This window comes from Rutilus rutilus (assembly GCF_951802725.1).
Source record: "Rutilus rutilus genome assembly, chromosome: 22".
Taxonomy (NCBI): domain Eukaryota; kingdom Metazoa; phylum Chordata; class Actinopteri; order Cypriniformes; family Leuciscidae; genus Rutilus; species Rutilus rutilus.
This window is the reverse complement of record NC_140227.1, coordinates 17,276,271-17,291,783: the sequence shown is the minus strand read 5'-3', so window position 1 is coordinate 17,291,783 and position 15,513 is coordinate 17,276,271. Positions and strand designations below refer to the sequence as shown.

Below are 15,513 nucleotides of genomic sequence, written 5' to 3'. Positions count from 1 at the left end.
AACTAAACTGTGTTGCCTTTGATTGGAGAAAAGCACATTATTATTATCCAGAATGGAAACTGCTTTGCCTTTTTGTATATGTTTACATAAAATACAATGTTTTATGCCATGCCACTTGTTATCGAAACCATCAGGAAAGGCCACAGCTGATCTGTTTTGTTTTTTGCTAGTATCAAATGCTCATTTGTACATTTGGACTTACACCTGCCTCATGATGTTTCATGCTTATTCTTAATGTTTAGTTTCTTCAACAATACGAATTATATAACAATACGTTACAGATACCTGTAAGTTTCGCATTTTGGAGTCAGATTAGCATTTGTCCGTAGCTAGCGGGCCCTTGGAGTGGAGAATAAGCATATTGTGTTGACTCTGAAGGAGGCCCTGCTGTGAATCTGACGTCAAAGGGCTCTTTCACTGTGAACTTCCTTCTCTTCTGCTCTTCTCTTCTCTTCAAGCTGTGGAAATAAAGCCTGAATTCAGTGAAATACTTTATGAAGGCATTTGCTTGCTTGGTGTTTGGTAAAATGGTGAAGTTAGGTTCGATTTTATCATGTTTTTTTAGCTTCATGATTGCTAAAAAAAACATTCCATCTGAAGGTGAAAAATTAATAATTTGTGTAAAAGAGTTTTTTTGTTTGTTTTTTAAACAGAAACGAATGATATCAGAAATACAGGTGCCACTATGACAAAACAGCAGGTGTAGGTGTAAAATGGAGATTTAATATCATTAATTTATTTTCATTGTGGCAGTTTGGCTGAAGGAGAAGAGAAGGAGTCAGATGCAATTGAAGGGATGGAAATTGCAACACGATCCAAGGGTGAGAATCGTCCTTGATGTGATGAGTGTGCCTCATTTATTTCCACATTCAAGTGTGAAAACAGTGCAAAAGTGTCAGCTTCCATATTTGTTGATGTTTTGATGTCTTTCAGTATGGTTTAACTTTAGTTTTGTACAATTTTTTACTCTACGTTTACATCAGTAATTTGTCCCATTGCTGTGCAGTCTCTGATCAAGGTCCAGCGGAAAGGACCGTACCTAAGCGCAAGGTTTCCAGCCCCCCTCACTCCTCAAACGGACACTCCCCTTCCGAATCCTCCTCCAGTCCTGTGAAAAAGAAGAAAAAACCAGGAGCCGTCAATAGCAGTAAAGATCAGGTGCAACTTTCGCTCCCCATACAAGCCCTTGTTCAGTCCTGCATGTCAGTCATTCACTAATTTCAGTGTGCATCTGTTTTATTTATTTATTGTATTTTGGGTGGCTTCTTTGTGGTGATGCTCTGCAAGATTTTATGGTATTCATCATTACCATCATCCTGTGCTTTTTACGATATTGTCATTATAGGGCCACTTGTTTTTCTGCTGTTTTAGCTGAAAATAATTTAAATCTGATTGTCAAACTGTGTTTTAGGACCCCTGTAAACAAGTCTACCGCTCACAAATAATAAAATCAGAACACTACCAGACTGACTCTAATAGAATATATTAGCAAGACGGATTACCTGGGTGATTTTTGGCCACTTTAAGATTTGTGCCCACTTGGTCAAATAATAGAAATGTGTCTGTTACAAAATCTACTAACAGCCTTGTCAATTAATAATGCTTTTTCCTGTTTGCAAATATTTTGTTAAATAAATATTTAATTGATTTTAGTCATTTTCATATCAAATCAATTAATGTCAAATCATATCACTCAATAAAAAAATATCTAGGCCTCTATTTAAAGGGTTAGTTCATCCCAAAATGAAAATGATCCCATAATTTACTCACCCTCAAGTCATCCTAGGTGTATATGACTTTCATCTTTCAGCCAAACACTATTGGAGTTATATAAAAAAATATCCTGGCCCTTCCAAGCTTTATAATGGGAGTGAATGGTAACTTGGATTTTGAAGCCCAAAAAAGCGCATCCAACAAGCGCATTGAAAACATAAAATCAAATAGTAATTATATTTAATAAGTCATTTTCCCTTTTTTAGCAATAAGTAGCAGTTTTCTAATTAAGTGTCAGATGCAGAGTACATTATATTTTACATTAAGATTTAGAAGAGAAATCTTATTTAAAAAGATTTATAATTTGAATAATAATAATAATATATTTATACATAGCCATTATAATTAATAAACTACTACTACTGCTAATATATTTACATATTTATACAAAGGCAAAGCCACATCTGAAGGACATGAATGACTCAAAATGAAATAATTAAATGAATAATTTGGAAGGTCAGTTTAATAAGGCTGTTATAGTGTATCAATATGTGAATATATTCCTGTGTTCTTGTTTTATTTGTAAACTGTTGCTATATGTTGAACATTCGTTTTTTGACTGATGTGGCCATTGCATCACGCTGTTTTTCAGTGTCTCACACCATGAGCGCTTTGCTCAACAGCAAATGTATGCAAACAGACCACCCTGGTCTCTGCAATTGATAAACCCTCTTGATTCGACCGCTACCTACATTTTTCAGGGTATCCAAACACGTGCCATCTTTCGACAGTGACATTCATTTTCACAAACAACCTAAGGTCCTCGTCTTTAGTTTTATGAGACAGATAATGAGCTCAGCCTAACAAATGCAAGGCAGGTGGCTTTAATGCAAGCTAAGCAGAAATGTGTATCCAGGGACAGACTATGATTCATGTTGATGCAGCTGCAATGAATTATTAGACCTAAGCTTGTTTCTGCCTCTGACAAGGATGCATTTACCTTTATGTTACAGATTGAAATGCCATTAATTCAGTGCCCATTTGTCTACATTTGCTCTCCTCTGTCTTTCCATGCCACACCCTGATCGATAACCTTTGTGCCTGTTGGTTTTGTCTTGTTACTTTTAATACCCGTGTTTTGAAACCCCGACCCTCTGTTTCTCTCGCCCGCATTCCAGTCAGAACTAAGACATGGTCCCTTTTACTATGTGAAGCAGCCCGCACTCACCACAGACCCTGTTGATGTTGTACCGCAGGACGGGCGGAATGACTTCTACTGCTGGGTGTGCCACCGCGAGGGTCAGGTGCTCTGCTGTGAGCTCTGCCCGCGCGTCTACCACGCTAAGTGCCTCAAACTGGCTGCAGAGCCTGAAGGAGACTGGTTCTGCCCTGAATGTGAGGTACTGGCTCACGTGGCTTCACTTTGTCTAAAACAAATCAACTTAACAATGCAGATTTTTTGTCATTTATAATGGTTTTTTTTCCAAAGGCCAATTATAATATAAAAAGTCACAATTTGTAATTGCCTGGCAATTTTCCACCCTTTTGAAGTAAACATGATTTTGCTACTGTAACTTTAAGACATCTATACTGTATAGAAATGACCTCTTTTTGATTGGCTAACCTTTTTGCATGTGAAATGTTGCTGAAGCGTAAATGGGGGCAGTCATATACCATGACGATGGTTTCTGAATAAACCATTTTTGTTGCGTAGTTTCATATATATACATCTCTTTAATATTTGCATTTAAAGTCCCCCTGTGGTGAAAATCAAGCTTTTGATGTTGCTTATATGTCTACGTGGTGTTTTTAACATGCTTTAAGACAAACCATGTGTAAATTCATGTCAACACCATTGCTGAGTTTTTTTCTTAAAACTGCAGTGAACCAAAGGCAGTCTCAAAAACACGGTTTGAAATCGCTGTGGTGTTTCTGACGTCACACAGACTACCTTGTAACCAATCAGGTCAACGTGTGATCATCAACGAGTGGATCTCTGAGCTGGTGTGAGTGAGTGGAGGCGGGGCCAATTTGCATATTCATAGAACCGCGTATACTAAATGAGGCAAGGGTGTAGAGTTACATTCAAGCTATTTTAAAGCATGGCAAAAAAAATTAAAGGAAAAAAATATATATTTAAATATGTCATTTTGGTGATCAAAGGGATAAAATGATTGACTACGGGGGGACTTTAAAGAAAGCGGAAGATGCAATTTTTCTCTATTTTCTTCTCTATTGTGACGTGTATCCGAGTGAAATGGCTTCTCGAACTAGAAAAAATGTAGGGCGGGGTTTGAGATTTGAGTTTGTCCATCGGGAATTGATTGGATCATTGGATGGTTGTGGTTTGCTGTTGCTGTGATCTCATGTGAATGACAGAGAAGAAGACACATCATGAGAGAAAAAAGAGGTGCTGCAAGAGGGAGGGGAAGTTATTTTGATTAAAGATTACGATGAGGACACATGGATTTTTTAAATATTATGATGTGCACGGATAAATCATTTATTATAATAATCCAGCAATATTCCATACAAAAATAAGAATTCTCCATTTTGATTTCATGTTGACTTTAAGCATTTCTCTCTTTTCATTACAGAAAATAACAGTTGCAGAGTGCATAGAGACCCAGAGTAAAGCTATGACGATGCTCACGTTGGACCAGCTGTCTTTCCTGCTGAAGTTTGCTCTCCAAAAGATGAAGCAGCCAGGTGTAAGTTTCATGACTTTTGATGGTCCTCCTTCAGCAAATCCAGGATTTAGTTAACATTAGAGTGTTGTGCCTAGATCTAGTGCAAAAACAAAGCAATGGTGCAAAATGGTAACATTTTCCCACTTTTTTTAACATTGTATACTGCCATATGAACTGAGTCTCAAATGAAAGCCCCCTTCCACATAGAACAGGCATAGACACAAGACACATGCAGCACACCTGAAACACTTCTTTAGTGTTGCTTTCACATCTCAGTTTGGTTTGTTTGGTTGGGTTAAAATAGTTGTTCTACACAGCAGGCCAACACAAGTGCTAAAGTTTTGATTTTGAAAAAAATCTTGTTAAATTTATGGAAAAAATGGAAGCTGTGAAATTCATTGCTGTGTTTCCATTATTACAGGATGACATATTGGTATAATGGCATATAATTTATAACATATATTTCATTAAGTCACATTTATTTGTATAGCGCTTTTTACAATACATATTTTTTCAAAGCAGCTTCACAGAAAATGTATGTTTCTACTTTACAATTAATAGTAATCTGTTATCAGGTGACTGTGTCAAACTAATGTCCATATTGCAGAAGTTTACAGTTCTATGACAATACAGATCATGCAGTTAGCTAACAACATCATGTATTAATTTAAGCAAAAACAATGAGTACGGTAAAGCATGGTTACATGTTGTGATAATGATTACAATATAGGGAACATTTGGCAATTTTGCATGTTGATTCAGAATTGGCATCTTCTGAAGTCCTCACAGTGGTTGGCGTCATCTCTTCACAGGTGTTAGGTCTTCTGAAATCTTCGTAAGAACCTGGATCCAAACGGGATCTGGCGTAATCTGGAGAAAAATTAGCGCAGCTACTGTTTATAACATTTCAAGCAAAAGATAATCATGTGCTTTTGATCAGATATAACTGGTATACAAGGTTATGAGATGTATTATGTGAATGCTTGGCTATAGAGATGTGTCTTTAATCTAGATTTAAATTAGGAGAGTGTGTCTAAGCCCCTGAACATTATCAGGATGGCAATTCCAGAGTATAGGAGCTAAATGTGAAAATGCCCTCCCTCCTTTAGTGGACTTATATATCCTATACATACTAGTGACATACTACTAAAAGTTTTGTGTCCTTAAAGAGTGGGATGGATTGTAGGGCGATAGAAGATTGGTGAAATACACAGGAACTAAACCATATAGGGCCTTATAAGTCTGTAGCAATACTTTGTAATCAATATGAAACTTAATAGGTAACCAGTGTAGAGATGATAAAATTTTCTCAATCTGGTAACAACTCAGCAACTGCATTTTGGACTTAGTGGAGTTTGTTTATTGAGGATGCAGGACAGTCACCTAGGGATGCATTACAGTAACCCAGTCTAAAGGTCACGAATGCATGAATTAGCTTTTCTGCATCAGAAACAGACAACATGTTCCGTAGCTTGGCAATGTTTCGATGGAGGATGGAAGAAGGCTGTTTTTGTAACATGCAAAATATGATTTTCAAAAGAAAAGATGCTGTATAATATAAAACCCAGATCTTTAGGATGAAGCAACACTAGAAACTTCTAGATGCAAATTGTATTTTAAGGGCTTCTGTGTATAGGTTTTTGGGTCTAATAAGTAAAATCTGTCTTATCTAAATTTAATAGTAGAAAATGACTATCTTTAAAACACTCTCTCAAGTTGGATAATTCAGAAATTTCATCTGTTCTAGGTTAAATATATAACTGAGTAGTATCATCAGCATAACAATGAAAACTAATCCCATGTTTTAAAATAGCAGAGGGCCTAAAACAGACCCTTGCAGCACTCCATACTTTACTGGTGTTAAATTAGATTATTTCCTATTTACATAAACAAAATGGTAACAGTCAGACATGTTGGATCTGAACAACTTTAATGGCTGTCCATTACATCATTAAGTGATATAATGTCAATATACCATGCTACTTGAACTATCAAAATCTCAATATGCTTTTTACCTTAAAATGTACAGATAACCACCATAGGTGACACAATAGAAAGCCACACAATGAATCAGAGTTCATCATAAATGGCCAATACACTGTAGACAGTGAACTGGGTCATACACACAAAGACAAAACACCAACAGGATAACACACATGAGTTAAAAATGCACTAAATAACAGAAAATGTAACAGAACATCCCAATGTAGATTACTAATAGCAAAAATAAGAAACCCAAAAATGATTTATGCAAACTATCATGTCATGCAGGGACTGCTGGGAATGTCCCTTTACAGTTTTTTTTTTAACCATAAATTATATGGTAATAAATTATTTTTACTTTCAAAAACCATACATTTTGCTGTATTTTCAAGTAAAATTACTGTGATATTAAACCAATTACAATTATTAACTTAGTTAACTAATTAAGAGATTTTAACTGCACCATTTTGCGTGTTATTTATTTATTTATTTATTATTTCAATCATTTTTACAGTGTACAAAAAACAGTGAAACACCCTTAAAGTGCTATCCCAGATCATGGAGCAGTTTTCTTTCAAAACAGAACAAAGCTCATTTATCTTCTCCCCTTCTCCAAGCTTCTTAACTGAGAAAGACTTTTAATTGGGAAAACAAATGTCCTGCAGAAATCACCTAGCTATATTCCCCACCTTTTTTTGTCCCCTACTTCCCCAATATGTTTGGAGTCTTCATGTCGTATCAGTAATATTGTATTACTACCTTGGCCTGTAGTCTAAATGGCGTAGTTGGTGGAGGTGGTAAAGTGAAAGATGATCTGCTCAATACCAGTCATGCAAAGACACTGTGGGCATTATTGCATTTTAGACAAAATGTTTCTTAAAGGGGCAGTTCATTTACTCACCCTGATGTTGTTCAAAACAGACTTACTTTCTGAAACACAAAATTAGATGTTTATGCTGATCTTCTATCTCTACAGATATCTGTACTGTGAAAGTGAATGGGGACCAGAGGCTGTTAAGCTCCAAAAAAGCACCATAGAAGCATCAAGCAAACGTTGTCCGAAGAATTCATACACTACCTCTTTTAAAACCATATGATAGCTTTTTGTGAGAAATAGACCAAATTTGTTATCTTTAAAATACAAAAACATGTCTGATATCCATGGTCACCATTGACTTTCATTGTATAAACAGCTTGGATATTCTTCTAAATATTTCTTTTTGTGTTCCATAGAAGAAAGAAAGTCATTCAGTTATCAAACCATATGAAGATGAATAAATTATTTAAATTTTGGGGTGAACTATACTTAAATACTAAAATGTCTCTCTTTTTTCCCCCAGACGGAGCCATTTCAGAAGCCGGTGTCATTGGAACAGCATCCTGATTATGCAGAGTATATATTTCATCCCATGGATCTCTGCACTTTAGAAAAGGTGAAAGTGAAGCATTTGATCCTGAAAAATCAACCTTGTCAAATCTTAGGAATGTATAATATCTGGCATGTTATGAAAGGCTTTCATTAGTGTGTTCTCTTTTTGCTCCTATTCAGAATATCAAAAAGAAAATGTACGGCTCCACTGAGGCTTTCCTTGCTGATGTGAAGTGGATTTTGCACAATTGTATCATTTATAATGGAGGTTGGTTGCTAACAGTTTCACAGTATTGTCAAATTTGTTTCTGCTGAGGGTTTATGTTAAAACGAACTGTTTCCATCTGTTTTTTTTTCTCAGGCAACCATAAACTTACAGCAACGGCTAAAGTTATTGTAAAAATCTGCGAGCATGAAGTATGTATTGTAAATTATAAGAATTATAAGCAAAACCAAGCATATCATTTGTTCAGTACCAGTTTTTTAAACACCAATTATCTTTCAGATGAATGAGATCGAAGTCTGTCCAGAGTGCTATCTCTCTGCATGCCAGAAAAGGGACAACTGGTTTTGTGAACCATGTGTGAGTGTCTTACACAAAAAAAAAAAAGAAATTCCTTCTTCACATAGCAACCAGTGTAAGTTACCCATCTGTTCATGAAATATGTGTGTGCATCAGAGCAACCCCCACCCTCTGGTCTGGGCCAAGCTGAAGGGATTCCCATTTTGGCCTGCCAAAGCTCTTCGAGACAAAGATGGACAGGTGGATGCACGGTTTTTTGGGCAGCACGACAGGTGAGGAACCTTTGAACCACATATTAACCATCCACTATGCGGCAAAATGTCAATCAAAAACTTAATTTGCTTCATCTTAATCTGAGTTTTTAATCCTAATCAGAAGTGAGCGTCAACAGTGTTGCATAATTGCACATTGACAGCTCATCCAAATGTTGTTTTTTCAAAGAAACAGATGTCACTAAGCTTCTTTGTGAACAGTGCACACATTATTTTCAATGTGGATTTTTGTTGCGATTTTATAGATTAGTTGTTGCAGCCCTACATTTCTCCAAAAATCCACTTCTGAGAAAATCTGAAAATCTATTTATTAAACAAATGCGTATGTTTTGATTGGCTATGGTTGATATCGTGCTGCATTTCAATTTAGGCGAAGACAGAAAAATGTACATTTCACATAATTTATAGACATAGTTAACAGTTGGGGGTCGAGCGCAACTTCACTGTTTTATTTTATTCTAACTTATTTGTTTTAATATACAGGGCCTGGGTTCCTATTAACAACTGCTACCTCATGTCCAAAGAGATTCCCTTCTCTGTGAAAAAAACCAAGAGCATCTTCAACAGTGCCATGCAGGAGATGGAAGTGTATGTTGAAAACATCCGCAAAAAATTTGGAGTTTTTAATTACGCCCCATTCCGCACACCTTACACACCAGACAACCAGTTCCAGATGCTCCTGGACCCGGGAAATCCTGGCGCTGGTTCCATCAAACCTGAAAAACTTGAGAAGATCAAGTTCAGCTTTGATGTGACGGCATCTCCTAAGTTGCTCGTGGGCAAAAGCATGGTGTCCACTGGGAGCGTAGGGGGCGGGACAGGAAGACGAATCTCATTGACGGATATGCCTCGTTCACCAATGAGCACTAACTCCTCTGCCCATACGGGATCTGATGGAGAACAGGAGACTCCAGAGAAAGGTCATGCTAGAGCGGCCCTGCCCCATTATAGCACCGGAGAGGAGTCACTGGATTGCACTGGTATATATAAGTTTAAAACATGCACACTGCTGCTTTGCATATGTATGGTCTACTTGTGAAATATATTGAAAAGGGCTTTTGAAGATATAGAAGAGATCAGAAGCAACCTGCCAAAAACATGTAATGCTATAGTTTTAGATTAGATTAGATAATAGCTATAGCTATTAGTTTTTAAATGTAATTGTGTTATAATAGTATTTAAACATAGCGGTATGTTTTATTAAAGCTCAGATCTACTCTTGCAGGATCGTCTACCCCTCCTAAAGCAGGTCTCACAGGCAACACCTTAGAAAGCCCTAAACCCTTCCACTCACCAGCTCCCAGCACCCTGGTTAAACAGGAGAAGACCCCCACCACTGGCAGCATCCTCAACCTCAACCTTGGTAAACCTCCGTCAGTTGATTTTATTTATTTTCCCGATGGGAGTGGCATGTTCTGCAAATGACTTCATTGAAGAATTCTCTGATTTTTTGTCTCACATTGTATTACTATCTGATTCAATCTTAATTGTTGGTGATTTTAATGTAAATGTTTGTTGCCCAGGAAAACCAATGGTAGCTGAATTCCTAGGAATGTTGGACTCTTAACCTGATTCAATCTGTTAAGAGTAGCACACATGAACTTGGCCACTCTCTCGATCTCGTTCTGTCTTTAGGAAGTTCGATTTGTGATCTTAATATTATGCCACATTGTTTCTCTGATCATTGTCCAGTAGTATTTAACGTGAATCTCCCAAGTGTATATCAGTCTGCTCCTATGTCGGTGGTTTATTCCCGTATACTCAATCCACTTACAGTATCAGAATTTTTAAACTCTTTTATTGCCTCTCCACAAATACCTTGTATCGAGTCTGCATCTCCCTCTGTCAATCCAGATGAGTTGATTACCACGTTTAATTCTGTCTGTATGAACATCATGGACTCTATTGCTCCATTTAAAACAAAGGAAAGAAGAGCCAAAACACAACCTTGGCTAAACGATCAAACTCGGGCTCTTAGACGGGAATGTAGAAGAACAGAAAGGAGGTGGAGGAAAGATAGGTTGCAAGTTTCCTTGCAAATGTTAAGGGAAAGTCTGACAAAATACCAAACAGCTGTGAAATATTATAGAGCATGTTACTTGTCTAATATGATTGCTAAAAACTCACCACGTGAGCTTTTTGCTGTTATTAATAGACTGATCTGTCCAAGTACAAAGCCAGGCTTAACTTTATTATCGGCAACGTGTGATTTTATTTTCAAAGTTTTTTGTTGAGAAAATAAATGCAATCAGAGCAAGTTTTTCATCCATGGTTGCTAACCCAGTGCTAACGGATTTAACTGAGATGTATTCTTTTAGTCAGTTTGAACTGGTGTCACTTTCTGATATTAGAAATGTCATTCTCCACTTAAAGGGATAGTTCACTTTGAAATTAAATTTTGGTATGTTTTAGCTTACCTCAAGGGCATCCAAGATGTAGGTGTCTTTTTTTCCGCAGTAGTTTAAATTTTGATATTTTTAGGTCAAACCGTTCTTGTCTGTCAGTCATTTAATGCAGGTCTATGGTCACTGTCTCAAAGAGCATGCACAGAGTCCAAATTAAAACAATTCCCCGTCGTCCAAATTAAACAATTCCCCATCGTAAGTACACATTGATGGCCTAAGACACGAAACGAGCGGTTTGTGTGAAAAAACGAACAGTATTTATATCGTTTTTACCTCTTATACACAGCCACGTCCAAGTGATCTGAGGGCGCGCTCGCATCCTGGTGTGTGACGTGTACGCAGACTGGTGCATAGATATATAAACTAGATGTCGACTTAAAGACATTCGTTCCAATGAACTGCCGTAGACAAGGCGAAATCTAGTGTATATATCTATGCACCAGTCTGCGTACACGTCAGATCAGATCACTTGGACGTGGCTGTGTATAAGAGGTAAAAACAATATAAATACTGTTCGTTTTCTCACACAAACCGCTCGTTTCGTGTCTCAGGCCATCAATGTGTACTTACGATGGGGAATTGTTTAATTTGGACGATGGGGAATTGTTTTAATTTGGACTCTGTGCATGCTCTTTGAGAGAGTGACCATAGACCTGCATTATATGACTGACAGACAAGAACGGTTTGACCTAAAAATATCAAAATTGAAACTACTGCGGAAAAAAAGACACCTACATCTTGGATGCCCTTGAGGTAAGCTAAAACATACCAAAGTTTAATTTCAAAGTGAACTATCCCTTTAAAGCGATCATGTCCCTCTGATGCAGTTGCGCTGTCCATTCTTAAGGAAGGTGCTGATATAGTCAGCCCAAGTATCTTATCTATTATTAATAGTAGTCTACAGAATGGCATTGTACCACTTTGCCTTAAGCAAGCTATTGTTGAGCCCTATCTCAAAAAACCAAGTCTGGACCCATATGACTTAAAAAAACTATCGACCAATTTCAAAATTACCTGGCTTGTCTAAGGTACTTGAAAAAGTTGTGCTTAAACAAATATCCACATTCTTAACAAAGAATAATATTTTGGACAAATTTCAATCTGGTTTTAGGGGTGGGCACAGTACAGAATCAGCCAAATTAAGGGTTGTTAATGGTCTTTTTTTAATTACGGATGCAGGAAATCATGCAGCATTAATTAGATTAGATTTGTCAGCAGCCTTTGACACCATTGACCACCAGATCCTTCTGACTCGCTTAAGGCAGTTTGTTGGTATTCAGGGGACGGTCCTAAAATGGTTTGCCTCTTATCTGGAATGTAGATCCTTTTTAGTGAAGTTTGGGAATAACTACTCTGCTGCATTACCTATTTCCTGTGGGGTCCCACAAGGGTCCATCTTGGGTCCCATCCTCTTTTCATTGAATATGCTCCCGTTGTGAATGATTTTGAAGAAATATGGTATTTCTTACCATCTGTATGCAGATGACACTCAAGTTTAGTTGTCGTTGAGATCCGGTTGTAAGGATTCTAATGCCATACTCCTTAGGTGTCTGGAGGAAGTAAAGTTGTGGATGGCTGAAAATCTCATTCAGTTGAATGAAAACAAAACTGAAATTATTATTTTTGGTCGCACAGCTGGTAGCCAAACGGTAATCGATCACTTAGGCCCATGGAAGGGGTACCTACAGGAACAAGTAAAGAACTTGGGAGTCATTTTTGACTCATCCATCATTTTTGATCGACAGGTAAAGACAGTGGTTCGTAATTGCTTCTTTTATTTAAGAGCAAAATCCAAATTGCAAGCAATACTCTCAGCCAGCGACCTGAAATAAGTTGTCCATGCTTATATTTTTGCCGCAAGGTTGTTGATGAATGGTGGGAAACCGGACCATGTTACTCCCTTCTTATTTTCTTTAGGTTGGCTACCAATACATTTGGATATAGTATAAGATTTTGATATATGTTTTTAAAGCACTTCACGGAATGGCGCCAGAATATTTAGCTGAGCTTATTAAACCCTACAGTGCAGGCGTAAGACTAAGATCAGCAAACAAGTTTCTTTTAACTGTTCCCCGTGCACGTCTCAAAATGAAAGGTGATCGTGCTTTCTCTGTCGCTGGTCCTAGATTGTGGAATAATCTGCCGTTGGATGTTAGATCTTCCAATAAATCTAAATGTTTTTAAGGACCGCTTAAAATCGTATCTGTACTCTTTGGCATTTTAGTACATTAGTACTGGATGTTTTTGTGTTTTGTCTTGTTGTTCTGTTGGTTTCTTTTTTACTGCAATGTACAGCACTTTGGAACTACGGTGGTAGTCTGTAAGGTGCTATATAAATAAATAAACGAACGAAATGCTACCTTCTAACAGCAGGTCAAATTAGTGTCTGTTAACACATGCTTATTTTGGGCGGTAAATAATGGTGCAAATACCAGTAAATTCACTAGCGCAAACCTTAGTAAATAACCTTGCATGATATATTTAAAGGGATAGTTCACCCAAAAATGAAAATTCTATCATTGTTTACTCACCCTCAAGTTGTTCTAAACCTGTATGAGTTTCTTTGTTCTGCTGAACACAAAGGAAGATATTTGGAAGAATGTTTGTAACCAAACAGATCTCGGTCCCCATTGACTACCATAGTATATTTTTTTCCTACTATGGAAGTCAATGGGGACCGAGATCTGTTGATTACAAACGTTCTTCCAAATATCTTCCTTTGTGTTCAGCAGAACAAAGAAACTCATACAGGTTTGGAACAACTTGAGGGTGAGTAAATGATGACAGAATTTTCATTTTTGGGTGAACTATCCCTTTAAATACTCTCCTCCCATACATTTTGAGTCTGAAAGAGAAACTCCTACAAATGCATATACAATAAGGTCAGCCGCAAAAATAACTGTGCCCATGCCTTTTCAGTGCTAATCTTTCATGCCGTGTCTTTAGTAAATCCTGACAGTAGTTTTTTCATGCCAAAAGAGGGTTTGCGCTGGTACAAGCTGTTAGTAAATCTGGCCCATAGTCTTTCTAAATCATCCTAGATCTTATTTATACAAAATATTCTGTACCTCAAGAAAGACTAGTGAAATAAGAATTGGTAAACTCTTTAATTCAGCCCATATGCTTTTATATGCTCATTATGGTCTAGTGAGAGCCTTGTGATCTCTTTCAGATCGTAGTAAGGCAGAGATGGATCTGAAGGAGCTGAGTGAAAGTGTCCAGCAACAACAGCAGCAGGGGGCTCAGCCCTCCCTCACCTCTCCAAAGAGACAAATCAGAAGCCGTTTCCAACTCAACCTGGACAAGACCATAGAGAGCTGCAAAGCACAGCTGGGTCAGTTCAGAAACACAAAAGCCATTTTCACACTTTCAATTGATATAAAATTGCAGTGGCAACGGCTTTCAGTGTTTTATTCACATTTGTGCCATTCACACACCGTTACCAGAATTCCGTTAAACATTTTATTAGAAATGTAGAAAAAATTTAATTGACTAATTATGTCTATTTATTCCCTGTTAATTAGAATATGGTTTTGATTAACTCAATACACCTTTGGGAATATCGAATAGTTTTTACAATAGAACTTTTCGATTTCTCAAGATAATATTTAAATATATTTATAATAAAACTGTTGTCGAAAAAATTGGCTCAAAGATTCTTGGAATTTTTTGGGAGTCAGTTAGTTACACTCACAATTTTACAATGCCTTTTTATTTATGAAGAAATTGATAGTGAATGTGTTATTACTATTCTGAAGGTTCAAAAACTTGTGCTCTGTCTCACAGGTATAGATGAAATATCTGAGGATGTAGAACACAGCGATTCAGAGGAATCCGACAAGTCTGACTCAAGCGACAGTGAATACGGCAGCGACGATGAACAAAAATCCAAGAGTGGCCAAGACTGCAAAAACTCAGCTGATGATAAAAATGAGAAAGAGCCACCCAAGAAAAAGTCAAAACCATCGGCTGCCGCTGGTAAGGACAAAGACAGCAGCACAGAGTCTGCTGCTACGGCCAGTACAGCAACCAAAGGAGAAATCAGCCAAAAAAGCACCTCCAACCCTATAGCTAAAGACAAACCAGGTATGGACTCAGAGGAAGAACCTCCTGAGAAACAGAAAGCAGCTCAAGTATCCTCAGATTCCAGAGAGAAACCCAAGTGCAGCTCTGAGGAGGCTGGGCAGCCGCCATCTGTGGATGTAGACATGGACTCAGATTCTGAGAGGGAGCTGGTCATTGACTTGGGGGAAGAGCAGGCAGGGAAGGAGAGAAAGAGGAACAGGAAAGATTCAGCCGCTGTCACCGCACTCAAAGAGCCCACAGCCTCCAAAACTGAAGGTCAGATTCCCTTTATGAATCAGTGTCAATAAATATACCATTTGATACGGAATCGTTTTGTATTTAAGAGGCAGAGGCAGGGGTATAGGTAAAGGCAGTAGTGTAGTCTATGGCAGAGGTCTTCACCTCTGCTCCTGGGGACCCATTGTCCTCCAAAGTTTATTTCAAACCTGTTTCAGCTCACCTGCCTGTATATTTTCAAGCGATCCTGCAAAGT

The 15,513-nt window shown here is 37.6% G+C and overlaps 1 protein-coding gene across 6 annotated transcripts in view; it reads left to right on the top strand.

The window, feature by feature from the left end:
- zmynd8 (zinc finger, MYND-type containing 8) overlaps positions 1–15,513 on the top strand; it is a 31,532-nt gene that overhangs the window by 4,406 nt on the left and 11,613 nt on the right. For 4 of the 6 annotated variants that reach the window (XM_084396107.1, XM_084396105.1, XM_084396109.1 and 1 more), the window contains 13 exons: positions 754–821; positions 1,007–1,158; positions 2,892–3,113; positions 4,311–4,424; positions 7,727–7,819; positions 7,936–8,023; positions 8,117–8,172; positions 8,261–8,338; positions 8,435–8,550; positions 9,034–9,530; positions 9,776–9,913; positions 14,128–14,289; positions 14,742–15,296. In XM_084396107.1, the coding sequence (XP_084252233.1) occupies positions 754–821; positions 1,007–1,158; positions 2,892–3,113; positions 4,311–4,424; positions 7,727–7,819; positions 7,936–8,023; positions 8,117–8,172; positions 8,261–8,338; positions 8,435–8,550; positions 9,034–9,530; positions 9,776–9,913; positions 14,128–14,289; positions 14,742–15,296 (2,339 nt within the window). The remainder of the gene's footprint in view (positions 1–753; positions 822–1,006; positions 1,159–2,891; positions 3,114–4,310; positions 4,425–7,726; positions 7,820–7,935; positions 8,024–8,116; positions 8,173–8,260; positions 8,339–8,434; positions 8,551–9,033; positions 9,531–9,775; positions 9,914–14,127; positions 14,290–14,741; positions 15,297–15,513) is intronic. The other 2 variants (XM_084396110.1, XM_084396108.1) reach the window with 1 other exon arrangement.